The sequence below is a fragment of the Pempheris klunzingeri genome, chromosome 5 (assembly GCF_042242105.1).
Source record: "Pempheris klunzingeri isolate RE-2024b chromosome 5, fPemKlu1.hap1, whole genome shotgun sequence".
Taxonomy (NCBI): Eukaryota; Metazoa; Chordata; class Actinopteri; order Acropomatiformes; family Pempheridae; genus Pempheris; species Pempheris klunzingeri.
Genome location: NC_092016.1, coordinates 11,382,183 through 11,396,917, shown reverse-complemented (window position 1 = coordinate 11,396,917; position 14,735 = coordinate 11,382,183). Strand labels below are relative to the sequence as shown.

Here is a 14,735-nt window from a genome sequence, read left to right as displayed (position 1 = left end):
CTGTCACTGATGCATCTGTCTCCACTGGTATCTATAAATACCTCCTTCTCTCCCCTTCAAAAACCTGATTCCCATTGATTTAGTGACCTATATACACATCAACACCATCCCCTCCCTTCCTCCGGCTCTCTGCTCCTTCTATCGATGGTCCTTTCCTGTCTCCACCTCTTGATTTCCCCTTCCCTCTATCAGTCTCTGCCTTCAAGCTCAACTTGTACCTTTTCCTCCACCTTCTCTCATCCTCTTGCTAGAAAGCATGAAAGACTATTAATAGTTCACAGTGGAAGCTTAAGTCATGACACATGAAACGGATTTGAATGAGCACAGGAACAGTGGCTGGTGCGCATTTCTATATTTCAAAGTCTTGTCATTGTGGTAAACTGAGCCTTTGGCTAATCTCTCGTGTGTGTAAACACTGGAGTAGATAGTCTGATGAAAAGAATCTCTCAAAGAGGCACAAAATTCAATACGAAATCTGACTGGCTGAAATAAGACCGTGTGTGTGTGTGTGTGTGTGTGTGTGTGTGTGTGTGTGTGTGTGTGTGTGTGTGTGTGTGTGTGGTGTGTGTGGTGTGTGTGGTGTGTGTGGTGTGTGTGTGCGCAGAGTTACATGAAGGTGCCGTGATGCAATTATGCTGCAGGGTGCTGCAAAATAGCACCCTGGAAACTAATGCTATAAACATTAATGTTGAATACATAGCAAACAGCAGGGGATTAATAATGAATAACCCCGTCACAACATCAGTTCTGCTGAAACGTGCAGGAATCATGTGGGATTTATAAACCTCAAAACATTCAGTGAAATCCACAAGAGAACACATTTCCATATTCTTATCATGCAACTTACAAACACATAGAAACACCTTATTTATCAAGTGAAACCACACAGATCCCAGGCAAGAAAGGCACGTCCGGGTACAAGCAGTATCTGAGCTGCAGGAGATAGAGACTAGCATGGCTGAGGACGAGATAGCCAGGCAGAGAGCGAGATCTGAGCACGTGATTTACTGCCACACCACCCAAGCCTAACATACACCTGTAGTATATATAGCCCCGCTCACACTCTTCCCACTCCCACCACGGCAGGGCTACAGCTGTCCTGCGACCCCACACTGACACCTGGTGGTTCCACGAGGTAGCAAATCGTCACACGAGCACAACTGTCTCAGCTGCTCTTGTGCCCCGAGGAGCCACAATGTCACGCTCGCACACTTCAAAACATTGCCCTGCTGTTTGGTTTTCACAGCACTATTACAGACTAAAAAACGACAGTCGGTTCTTTTGTACTCTGTCAGGCGACTACTGGACCTTGAAAGCAGATACAGTGATGAGCAAAAAAAAAAAGTGTAACCCACAGCAAAAACAACCATATCAGGTGATTTGAGGACAGTCAGTTTATTGAACAGCAAATTGTGACAGGGAACACAATATTTTATGTTTTTTTTTTTGTTTTTTTTCATTGCATTGTGAACAATGTCTAGAACAACTGTGTCATTCACCACAAATATTCATAAACACCCTGTTTGTCGTGGAGAGAAACTTTGTAGGTGGACAGTGAGGTGGGGGCCCTTGTTTTAAAGTGCTGCAATGCACAATTCCTCTTAGAGGAAAACAACAGAGGCTGCGAGGAGAGCTCAGACCCCAGAGGGCCTCCAGGGTCCCCAGTTGCATCATACATCATGTGACATTGTAATTGACAGGGTGTGGTGTGATATTTTTGGGTGTTTTTTTTTTTTAAGTGTGTGTGCGTCTGTGTGTGTGGCTTCTACTTATTGCATATCAGTGAGCTGGTCTATTTTCAGTGAATGTGTAATGCACAAATCTTTAGATTAAAATGTAATAAACTCTTCACTATAATTATAATACATCTCATAATATCTAAGTTACATTCTTATATCTGATTCATTTAGAATATGTAGGAGATATACATTTTGTGGATAACTGCTGATGGGTGACATAGTGGCATACCCATCACATGGGTCTCTTATCCTGTTGTGTCAGCCCTATGGATCAAGTTTTACAGACATAGATATACTTTCTCAGAAACTAAAAAGTTAATCTCAATCAACATCTCCACAGAAATAAATCAGACTTTAATCCATGTCTGCAAAAGCAGTACACACTGGTTTTCCCCAAGGACTACGTCTGAGTATAATCAAAGTGGGCCATGTGGTCTCTTGTGCCTAATAATCCTTTGTGCTTGCTTTGATTGTATACACTCTAAATCATACATTTGGTGTTTCAGAGCCCCTCTGCATTAACCTGCACCCCTGGCTGTGGATGCTGGGGAGAGCAGATTGCAGAGGAGTGTGGCAGATAGAAGGAAAAGAGGGGAGAGAGCATGGGTCTGACAATCAAAGAGAAAAATACCGCAGTGTCACACTAACAACTACACATCAACTACACCACTACACAGTCAGACACACACACGCACATACATAACCAAATGCACAAGGTCAGTGAGAATTCACAGCTCAGTAAAACAAAATGACTTGCACAAGAGTTTCAAGATTCAACCAAAAACAGACGATAAAATCTGAAAACAATGGAGGAGAAGCAGGGAGGAGGCTCAAAAATCATAACAATAATCTCAAAAACACAAAAATAGGCATTATGATCACGATAACGGCATATATGAGATGAACAGGCAATCGGAATGTTGAAAAGAAACTACGACAGTACTTCATAAAGACGAGCTCACACGAGCAACCGGGTGTTTTTGCCATTTTCCTGTGGCTCAGCTGTCATCTGTTAACATGGCTGGAGGTGCCAGTCGATATCTAGCCGCTCTGCTGTCCCTCCCTGACCTATGGCTTTCAGTTAAGACGATGAGAACACTGAGATTCGCTAACATGTGACTCGGTCGGTACAGCCTTGGTCTTGAGTGCCGCCGTCATATTGCAGCTATCTCATGAAAAAAGCACCATTCAAAAAGAGAGATGTCAGATTTATAGTCTGATGTCAGCAGGTCCCTATTGACCTTGTCCAGGGCGTCTCATTTTATTTCATTTCCCGAGCTGTGTAAATAGTGCCATAGGTCATTCACTTAAAACTTAACTACATTTCTACCGTCAGTATGTGACGCTTCATTTGGTCCTATTTGATAAAACTGTAGGTTGACCCAACTTAACCAATCGCTCAGGAGAAATGGCACCTCCAAAAGAAACATCCTATATCTACGCTAGTGTTCCCCTTTGCATACATTAAAAAACCTTCATCAAAATGCTGCATTTAAGTTCAAATGAACCTTGTTGCATTGAATGTTCATATGTTCCTTCATTTGATATGTCCACATCATCGTAACACAAAATCACCACAATATGGATTGACGGGGGAGCTGGAGAGGTAGGTGTGCAAATAAGCCATCATGTACAAAACAAACAATAAATCCTAAAACAAAGTATCATATCATCTGCATATATACAATACAGTTAAGGTGGACACTTTGACACAGAGAAAACAACACATACAAATATATAGTGCTATACTGCCTACAGAAAGGAATATTGATAAATAGGTCTCACTCCCACAAATGATAATAGTTGAAAAGTTGCATCGCGTATCTACGGAGCAACAGTACAATTGACAAGCTGCTTCAACAGTAGGAGCGAGGAAGGAATGTGATTGGGTCGCACACATCAAAGTCACCTTGATCTCCGGTGAGATAAACCAATGGCAGGGCTTCAGTGCTGTGATGCATAAACAAGATACAACAGGGCTGCTTTCCTGGGCAGCTTAAAGCAAACAAAACCTCTAAAGCAAACAAGCAGAGATGTTTGGTAAAACTCATAGAACACTGAAACCACACTGGTTTGATTTTATGATATCGTTAGCTCTTTGGGTCCTGCCACTTAATTCAAGTTTGGACAAAGAATTTAAAATGAGTGTGAACTCAAGTGTAAACAATAATAATCTAATCTAGGGGTTTGAACTAATCCAGCTAAAGTCTTACTGACTCCACAATGGATGACTGTACGCATGTGATGTCTGACCAATTGTCAGCGTAATTACTGAACATCTTCTAATAATATGGCATGCTATTAAACTTACTTTCAACCCATTTAGTGCTCACAGCTAATGCTTTCATCTGAATCCTCAATGAATCACACTGGGCAGAAAACCACTGCTTTCTGTGGACTGAAATTTTAAAGCGTGCAACACTTTTGGCCACAGTCCAATCAGTGATGTCCCAGCAGGTGTTTTCCATCACCCCTCAAAGGCAAAACTCCTGCTGTGACATCACTGATTGAGGTGTGGCCACAAGTATTACACGCTTGACGGTTTCAACCCATAGATAGAGGAGTAGAAGCAGATTTTTAGTGCTTCTTTGTCGAGGTTAAACAACACGTACACGTAGTTTAGTAGTGCATAATGCCCAAATGTTGCACACTGTCGAGGTATTTTTCACAGAGGCGAAACAGTCGAAACCATTGTGGTAGCGCTAAATATCAGATGGAACCTGATCTACTTAAAAAGCCAAGGCAATCAAAGTCTGCTTGGAACTGAATGGCTGAGTTCATTACAACCACTCACAGGAAGGGATGTGGCTTCTCAGGAAAGATCGTAGGGGGTGTGCTGGTATCAAATCAACACATTCCCTGGGTCTTTGTCTGAAACAGAGGCATATGTTTAGCTCTAATTCTAAGTATATGATCTTTTAAGACATAAGGTCTGGGGGAATTCTTTGATTAGCTTTTTAGTAAATATTCTACTAGATCTAATGTTCTCAAATATCTTTCTAGGTAAAGTATGAGTATTTAATTTAGCTAGTTATGGTCTATAATTTTCAAAAGATCACTATCACTCTTTACGTACTCTAGGGCTTGCACAACTGCAGCAACCGAGGGCAGTACATGTACTTTGAAAATTCAACAATCATATTCAAAACTGCAATAAAATGTAATCATGAAGTAATATTCCTTTAAAACTCCAACTGATATTTGTGGCTTCATTTCCAGAGAGCTGGCTGATCGTGCCTACTGGAAATTTGTGTGCCACCATAGGCAGCAGGCAAACAAAGGCTCCCTCCTAAACTATTTCAACATTCAACACAACAAATTTAGAACAGAAATGTACTGATTGGTCATACTTTGACCCATCGAAAATATCTTTCAGAATGAGATGAATCCTCACGCAGTTGGTGTGACGTACTATGGGAGGGAAAGGCAGACAGGAGGTGCTTCTTAGTTGTCTTTTTTAGGCAAGAGGCTAAGCAGAAATTCACCCACACCCAGGAAGTAGATCACCTGGGCGATGCCAAACAGAGGTGCAATGACCAAGGCTCGACAGTAGGCCCCCTTCAGGAAGGCTGATGGACCCTCGTTACGCATGATTTTCCTAGAGAGCAAATAAAAGCTCATTATAGCAGGTGTAACTTACAGCCAGGTCTAGTTATGTGCCAGTTGACTTGACTGTACACACAGCGTCACACATGCTGCAGCAGTAAAGACATAATGAGGTCACCTGATACAGTCAGTCACTCCGCTGTACGTGTCCTCTGTGCTCCCGCGGTTCAGGGACTGCAGTCTAGTCTTTATCACTGCAACACACAGAGCTCAGGTGAGTACATGACATCAACTACCGTTGCACACACTGCTGTAATAATGTCCACAATCCCACTGCTCACCATCTACAGGGTTGACAGCAACAGCAGCTGTGCTCCCAGCAAGGCAGCCTGATACAAACGACACGTAGAAAGGAGCAGGGCCATCCACGCCTCTTTTGCCCAGGTTATTCAGGTTGGCGAAAAGGGGGAAATAGATGATGGAGAAAGGAACATCCCTACAAAAAAGAGAAATAAGGCAGACAATCTCAGTCAGTCATGTGAGGTTCATTACAGTTGGTTGGCAAAACTAGCTAGTTGCCAGATCTGTTTTACCTGAGCAATGTGGCTCCGAGGCCTTTATATAGCCCAGCAATGCCTTTTTCCCTCAGTAACTCTCTGGTGAGCTGCATGGCTGTTGGTGACTTGGTCTCCACAGTACCTGCTGCTACCGTCTCTGGCATCAGCTTCCTCTGAGCCGCTATGGAGCAAAAGAAACATAACAATAATAACAGCAAAAATTTCATATGAAGCTAGAATCACACCAAGCTATGAATAGATGTGGGCAGACATTTTGAATTCATAACTGTATGAAGAAACCAGAATAAAGCTGATGTAATCTCTGACATGACCACATGAGGCCACCATTTCTCTATATTGTTCCCAACATCATTCCTAGATAAAACACCATGTGGATTCAATTTCCTCTTACCAATTCGTCCAGCATCTTGGAGCTGGATTTTCAACATCTCCATAGGAGTTGTTACAATAACCTACAAATCAGAATAAAGGTGTCAGGTACAGAGTTAACATGGCCGCATAGTTAACAAATCAGATGAATTTTCCTGCATGTGAATGTGAAGTAAAAGTTTAGGATTGATTGGTACCAAGTGTGTCAAGAAAATATTGTGTCCAGTGAAAATCTACTGGCATCCATTAGCTTAATGTCAGCTCTTGTTTTCCTCTGTAATCCACACAGTAGTAACTAGTTAACTGGATTAAAGGTGAGATGGCCATGTTCTTAGCCACAATCTTAATCCAAGGTCTGCTACACTTAATCTAATCACGTTCCTCCGGCTTGAAGACTTTGCCCTCATTGACAACAGGCATTTCCCTCTGACTCACCCACTCGGTGCACATGGCCAAGCACTCTCACAACGTCTTATCTCATCACTCAACCCTAGCTGCCAGTGTATCGCTGCTAACAGGACAACATTTCACTGATTAAAAATCATTAATGAAAACAGAACACTGGAGGTCACATTCAGATCACAGACTACAGAGACACTGCACGCATGTTTCTGCGACTACCACTTCTCATTTAAACGTGGTTGTGGCTAATTCTAGCTACAGGCGGTGACAAATGAGGCGATGGCTGGGGCCCAGTGGTTTGTGCGTGAGCTGACTTTGGCAGTGCTAAGGGCGGCTGTTCCAGATGGAGAACGGGAGGATGCAATTACAGCAGCACCTCACTCACTCACCTGGCATGTACCTGCCCCGCACCCAGCCGCCATCTCTTTGAGCAGAGTGAGTTTTCTGTATAAAAGAAGAAAGATAAAAAGCATGATCAGATTAAGGCACGCACTAGACTGACAGTGTGAGAGCCAGACAGCTTTATTTCTGAACCCCAAAAGAAGTTGTCACCATCTGGGCTGGTGATGCTAATCTCTGTCTTCCATATCAACATGTCAGGCCCAAGGGCAGATTAATAATTCACAAGGTGAGTGGCTGGGCCAGACAAGTCAATCATTCATCAGCCTGCATGTTTGTCAGAGATGGAGATAGATGTCCCAGAAACCTTCAGGCTTATCTATAAAGGCAGAGCTTATGGGCGACAATGGGTGACTGATTTCAGCAACACCAGATGATGGTTGCTAATGTTTGACATGTAATACCATTATATGCTAACTTCACTTAAAGTGAATTCAGACAGGACTTCTGAAACCAATTCTGTATTTTTAAACTCCACAGTTAACAATCCACTGTGAAATGCTTGGTGCCTCAGAGGAGATGACAAAACGGTGGTGGATTAACTAGAGGCTTGGTGACAATACAGACAGCTGATGTGTCAGGTTACATGTTAGTAAACACACCAGTTAATCACGGTAAGAATGAGGGAAGTGGGTGTGTGTCAGTCAGCCTGTCAGCACTTTCATGCCTCACCCATCCTTGGAGAGGTGATGCCTGAAGAAGTCGTTGGCAGCCAATTTGATGGCTTTCTCTGGCGTGACTAGTGTTAAGTTCACCGCCGCTCCTGGGAGGATAAATAGGAGAGAGAGCAAGACAGAGAGAAGCACAAAGAAGAAATGAAAAGGGGAAACAGAGAGGGGAGGGAGAGAGAATGAGGCAGTCAATGATGGATGTTTTTTTCCAGATAACTGCAGTGAGACACAGATCCCCGTATTTGATCTTTGTAGCTTCTGTAGGGAGTAAGAACCCTATGCTATGTGACTCTAATTTTTTACACTGGTCCAACACTTGATTGAGCTCACACCTGCCAGGTTAAAAACTTACCTCGGTACATCCCAAAATACCCCTCTGACCGGATGGTCTTAATAAGGCAATCTGACCTGAAACACAAACACAACCGTTGCTGCATGTTAGCCAAAGTGTTACTGAGGAATCTGGGTGATTTACTGGGTGAGTTACAGACTCCTCATATGTAAAAGTCAAATACATCATTTTCATACATGCTGGTGTAAAGGCGAGATCCATTTTGCTGGTTTTGCAAGCGAGTCTTGGCCAGGTCAATGGGAAACACACAGGTCACTCCAATCAGGCCAGCGATCCCCCCATTGATCAATTTGGCAGGCAAACTGGATGAAGGTAGAGGAAGAGACAAAAATAAGACCACTGAAAGTTCAATAGATGAAAAAAGGTCACAGTGCTTCTATGTGTTCCACATTCATCCGTACCTGATCTGCTTGTCAGCCATTTATGTCAAGCCCTGGCTGGTCAAAGTGTCAATCTGTGTGTTAGCTAGTCACTCAGTGGTCGTCCTTGTCTTTTGTTGTTTGTTACGATAGTGAGTTTCTGTCCAAGTGGGATGATGTAGTCTGATTATGCTTTGTCCACTTGTCTTCTTTCAGCTGTTGTTAGTTCAAGTTAGAGGATACCTGTAATGAAATAGGAAAGTACGTTTAACACTCTCATAAAGTGGCTGTTAACAGAGACATCCCATCAAAATAGAGGATCAGTAGATTTCAAAAGTTAGAATGAAGCAATGTTGCCTTCACAAACATTACAACATAATACTTGCTATTAGTAACAACCTGTTACACCTAATACTGCAAATACTAGTCTTACCGCCCAAAAATCAATATGCTTTTAAATTCATCTGGCAGACACGTCTGTCCAAAGGAATAAGAGCTCGAGGTCATAACAAATTGAAGTTCAGGTTTACGATCACGAGACAAAGACGAGCAGCAAATCCTCACAATTGAAACTGATTAATACTCATAAAAAGTTGCTGTTAACTTTGTGTCAATCAACTAATTGAATCAGTTCCTGAGTGGATCACCAAAAACTCTGTATGTCACATATTAAACCCTCAAAAGGGACAGTGACACAAGATACATTTCCATAGTAAACCACAACGCAGAATAATCTGGCACTGCTGACAGCTCCTTAAAATAGATCTTTAGCAATCACTATAGAGGGATTACTTTGTGTTAAGCAAATCTATTATCACTGCAACATCTGTGCATCACGCATGTCCTTGAAGAATCATGTTTTATGCACAAGCTCTGGCATCATTAAACTGGAGTCGTATAGGAGAATCTCTATCCTCTGTAAGCTAAAACAATAATTTCTGAGCAAACACAGGAAATATGTCTGATGTGGCTAAGATGTTCCCTATTTTTGGTACAGTATGCCCTCAGAGTGAAAAGATGCTTCTCATTTCCCCTTTCATTCTCTCCACCCCCTTCAGCCACCAATCACAACCCGCCTCTGCATGTGCAACCCGCCTCCTCCTCTCTCCTCACCAGCCCTCCCCCCATCCTCTCCCTCAGTCACGAGTCACGACTCTCAAACACAGCTTTTGCGTCTCAGATCTTTGCTGACTTATGGGTTTCTTTGTGAAGTGCATCCACATGCACTCGTATGACACCAGTATCACCTATTCCTCAGATTCGGTTTCGGGGAGACTGCATTGCATGTTTAGGTTTCTGAAAGCTGTATCTCGGCATGAATGCAGCAGCGGTCTGGTGTGTTTAGTTTGGATGGGGACTTGAGGCCCTAGCTGGCTGCTCCAGAGGTGGAGGAGGGAGGAGGAGGAAGAGGAGGGGATTCATAGCAGGTCACAGAGCCGTCTGTCTGGTCTCTGTTGGCTGGGTGTTCTGTTCTCTGCTCCCTGGAGCTTCACACAGCCAACTTCACAGCCCTCCTCTGTCGCTCATCTCTGTCTAACTGTTCATTGACCTCACAATTTTCTAACCCAGCAGAGATACGGACCCACCTGCTCAATTTACTGCATGCTAGTTTTGTTTCCTGTCACTGGCTTCTCTCAGAACATGGTGTTAACTCCACAGTCAGCACACTGGTTTCTCTTCACACCATCATGTACAGAGGTCTATATGTTCTGAGAAGGAAATGTCTGGGTTGCAGAGAACACTGCACTGTGTCTCATGAGTCACCCATCAAAGTGACATCTCCCTCCTTCTCCACCATGCTTGCGGCATTACTCGTCCACTCCAGTTCATCTACACCACACAACTGAGTCTGCACCAGGACATTTATTTGACCCACAGTCATAGCCTGGCTGCACTGTCTTGTCATGACAATTTGAGTCTGTATGGGAACAACTGGCCACAGTGTGCATCAGCATGCCCACAGCACAGTGGCATTACTCATCAACAAAATCTCTGAGGAATTCCTTTTCGTATCATGTAAAAAACAATCAGAAAACTGCAGGGGGAAAAGGTACTTCTGCTCTTCAGACCCCACATAATTATGTCTTTACATCTCATTCAAAAGGTTCTCTATACAATATCTGGGCAACTCAGAAAAAACAAGCATTGCCCCTTACCCCTCCCCCCATCCCCTGCATCTCTCATTCTTACATTTATTCTGCACACAGCCACTGACTGACAGATGCTCTTAGTTTTGTGCTACTATGCTGGCTCAGTAGCTCAGCTGAGTCTGTCGCTGGGCAGCAGCTCTGACTCATATATCGGTTCGGTTTTACAGTTCTATGGGCTCACTCACTGAGAAATTCACAAACTCGCATGCACCAACATGCACGCACAGCCGTCCTGACAACCAAGACAAAGGACAGAGAAGCTCGGGTTACAACACAGTCAGAGGGAGTGTGACTTAATTCTCTCCACTATATCTTTGCATAGCAAGTAGTTGTTTAATGCTATATTGATGCTCTGAATCTCATATACATAATCTTTAAAGGATGCAATGTCATTTTTCAGTTCACTAAGAGTTACTTCTGACCAGACAAAAAATAATTTAAAGTGGCTGAAAACTTCTTTATCAAACTAGCCAACCATCTCTCTTACACACAAAGGTCATATTATGAGTTTGTACCTCTAGAGCAGATAAGCACTGATGAGTAAACAATAGACAAGGTGATTGTGCAACTTGGCCGCCATGCTGAACCTTTAACTCACAATTTGACCCAGACCCCTATTGGACGTTCTTGATTAAAGAGCTAGTAGAGAGTCGGGCACAGTCCGATAACAGCTCTATTTCTGACCCTTGTTCATCATTTCAACTTGAACAATGAGGCAATAAACACTGCTTTACACATGAGGATACTGAAAGGTTACATTGAACCTTGTCAGTAAAGCTGCGAGCAATCCTCTTTTTCTAGAAGTTAGGATATTAAATGAATCCCTAAAGGTTTTGTTTTACTTAAACTTTTAAAATATGTAATTACAAGCTCATGGACCAATGTTAAAAGCAGCTGCAAGGAGATTTTAATCGTCTCCATTTAATACTTACTCCTCTATATGACATACATGCAAATGTGACCATCAGCAAATGTCTTCTTTTTCTAAATGCCTGTCCGTGGCTCCTATTTCCTGCAAAATCAGATTATATGATTTACAGCATGCAGAAGGGAAGAACCTATGTTTACATTTACCCAAAGTTTCTCAGCCAATTAAAAGGAGGCAGGAGGAGATTTTTGTTTAGAAAATGATATTTTTGACATTATATCTTCTGGTTATGGTCGATACTGAGGCAGGATCAGCAAAGAGAAAAAAAGTACATTGGTCTTATATCAATATGTGTTTATGGTGGTAAAACAAAGCTAGCTCACGATGTCTGAACAAAATAATTTTTACCAAGCAACCAAATCTGTTAGTTGTAGGCGTACACATAACCTTGGGGAATGAACAATTGTCATATGAGTTATTCATGTTACATAACCACAAATTGATTATAGAAACATAATCTTACATAGCCATAAATATTAGACATTACGTCATTGCTATGCATCCTGCAAACATCGGTTTAAAAAAGCATGCTAGCCAAAGCAAGACCTTTACAACACAAGTCAATGGTGCTCATGGGAACATCAAGTCTGAACTCTGGGAAACACTGCCAAAGGGGGCCAACAAAACTCAACATAAGACGAAAGAACCTTGCAGTTGCTTTTAAATCCAGTGCTTATAGGTATTGCATGTAATGATCCGGTTCATATAATCCCACAAAGGCAGGTCAGAGGGTGTGTCAGCCTACAGATTTACATGCCATTTATGAATTGCATTACATGCTTTATGAAGTCTCACCTGAAAGGTCAGTTGATTATTATGTAGTTGAGGTAATATATAGACAAACATGATAAATATAATGTTTAACACATGCTCTTAGAATAAATTACTGTCAATACAACTGAACAAGATCAAACAATTATGGTGCATTTTTAGACAATTTGGATTTTAGGACTTATACTGGGGTGATAGCTGGTAACAACTGCTATGTTAACAGCAATTTCATGTAATCTTTTTCCAATTGATTTTTAATACAGGATGAAAGAAGTGACAGATGCATGTATGCACTGTCCATAAATGGCCTTAATTCAAGAAGATGAGAAGCTTTTCTTACCAAACATACAACAATGCATGTCTGCGTTAGGACGAGTGATAATACAAGATCAGTGCTAATATAAAGAAGAAAGAATTATGTAACTGCTAAGTATACATGCAGCTGGTTGCTTACACTAATCTCCTTTACGTCCAGTCTCAATCAGTCAATACTGACAAATACAATCCTGCAGATACTGAAATTTAGAGACAAATCCACATTCAATTTCCTATGCAAAACTCAATGCAAATTATGAACCTTTCATTCAAATAAATCAGAGAAGAATTACCATATTATCCCTCACAGCTCCTTGCTCACCTCTCTGTCGTCGAGTGCCAAACAGAGTGGAGGTCTTGCTGACTACATGACAATGAGTTTGGTGAATTACAGGAGGAAGTGGGTGGCTGTAGTGACAGAGCACTGTGGTAGTCAGCACTACACTCACATGACCGTGGCTAAAAAGACAGCAAACAAAAGGAAAAGGAAAATCACACGGACCGTTCCTCATTAGCTTAGAGAGCAGGCTGTTGTCACCAGTCCATCTGTCTCACATGAACTGGTTTGATAGAGGCAACAGTGAGCTCTAAGCCATCAGCAGAGGAGCTGATCTGGGGAAGTGTGTTCCTGCAATCCTCTATCAGATGTCAAGCAATTCTCTGAGGTGCAAGAGCACAAAGGCCAGATCTAATATACAACCCAATCTGTCCACTTTCATATTCCTTCTGCAGCCATTATTTTCTGGTATTAATTAAAAGTCTAATTAAAAGGTCTACTGCAAATCTACTATGAGCAAGTACTATGTGGCTTACTTCCAGCTTGATACGGTCCTTGTCTACATTAGTTGCATCCATTATTTCTAAAGGGCTCGGGTTTTAAATAGTTCTCTGCACTAGCAGCTTTATATTTTTCACATTAAACCGGACAGCTGTTGTAGTGCTGTTATCGTGCTTTTTTCAAATACTGGTTTATCAGATGCAGACTATTTTTGGAAATCTCCAGCACTGCGGAAACAAGGGATGAAATTTGTGGTGTCACAGATAAATCTGATTACTATTCCCTCTTCCCTTCAGCATCGGGATTATGAACCTAATACCTACTTATGAAAACTCTCTCGCAATCTCCATTTACAACCAGTGGACTGAGAGTTATGATCTGGGTACGGTGATGCATTTCCACTACAGAACCTCTACACTGAGTTCATATTGCAGCTATTATACCTGCACAGTGATGCACTGTTGTAATCACCTGCTGTAGATCGGACATAACAAGCTGGGTTCAACTTTCAAGCAGCAAAAACCTCCCCTCAGCTCAGAGAGATGGTGTAGTGTTCAGTCCCTCCTCTGACACCACAGGTATCCCAGTTGGCCCGGTTTCTAAAGTCACCTGGGGCTTTTCTCTTGAATCTCCACTGTTTTTCCTCCCTCTCAGCTTTCCTACGGCCTTGATAGGAAAAGAATAACACCACTGTGTGTCGACTTTCCTTCGATAAAAAGCCCAAATGCAGCATTGAAGCATCTGGTTACAGATTACAGTAAGGCCTTGAATGGCCTGAAGGACTTTAGCTTTCACACAACAGCACAGCATCTTCCCACCACCATCATTTCCATTCAGCGCACATATACCAGTGACATTTAAAAGTCCTTGCTTCTGGGACGTTAGCATACTTTCATTGAATGCTAACTGCATGTAATCCTGCATGCAGATTAAATCTATATTTAACACAATCTCGTTTTGTGCTGAATGAAAGTAAAGCAATGTTTTCAGCCTTACAGCCAGGGGAAAGCATAGGATGTCACCCTACACCCAACACTGACTCACCTCATCAATTATTTCAAGGCTGCAGGAATACTTTATTTTATTACACTGCCTGGCCTCATCATAACCCTAACCCTAACCCAACACACCAGTAAACACGCTTCTTATAAAATCATGCATTGCTGCACGTCCTGCAAGTTTGCATGCTCTCTTGGCATATTGCTCAGCATTATAGTATGTGTGCTTTTCGGGGAGTCTGAGGCCTCAGCAGCAAGGTGGGTGATGGATAGATGGGATTATTTTACAGAAATACCTCATCTCACCCTCCTTTGATCGTGTAGCAGCAGCATGTTAATGTTTAGCCAGAGCCCGCCTGTCAGAGGTGAGTAGATTAACT

At 42.3% G+C, this 14,735-nt stretch overlaps 1 protein-coding gene across 1 annotated transcript; it reads right to left on the bottom strand.

Moving 5' to 3' along the window:
- Positions 1 to 1,387: 1,387 nt before the first annotated feature.
- Positions 1,388 to 12,906, bottom strand: slc25a22a (solute carrier family 25 member 22a). The gene is made up of 11 exons (XM_070830449.1): positions 12,873 to 12,906; positions 8,458 to 8,658; positions 8,233 to 8,358; positions 8,057 to 8,112; positions 7,706 to 7,796; positions 7,024 to 7,078; positions 6,255 to 6,315; positions 5,879 to 6,023; positions 5,627 to 5,781; positions 5,464 to 5,539; positions 1,388 to 5,337 (listed from the first exon to the last, which is right to left on the bottom strand). The coding sequence occupies exons 2-11, from the start codon at positions 8,475 to 8,477 to the stop codon at positions 5,184 to 5,186; spliced, it is 939 nt and encodes a 312-aa protein (XP_070686550.1). The 5' UTR covers positions 8,478 to 8,658; positions 12,873 to 12,906; the 3' UTR covers positions 1,388 to 5,183.
- Positions 12,907 to 14,735: the final 1,829 nt, after the last annotated feature.

What these genes read in the sequence shown, in the direction of transcription:
- slc25a22a (XM_070830449.1), bottom strand. Translation starts at nt 8,477, where the DNA reads ATGGCTGACAAGCAGATCAG. An exon ending in ATGGCTGACAAGCAGATCAG is followed by an intron (nt 8,359 to 8,457) that starts GTACGGATGAAT and finishes ACCTTCATCCAG; the next exon opens with TTTGCCTGCCAAATTGATCA. An exon ending in CTCGGAGCCACATTGCTCAG is followed by an intron (nt 5,782 to 5,878) that starts GTAAAACAGATC and finishes TCTTTTTTGTAG; the next exon opens with GGATGTTCCTTTCTCCATCA.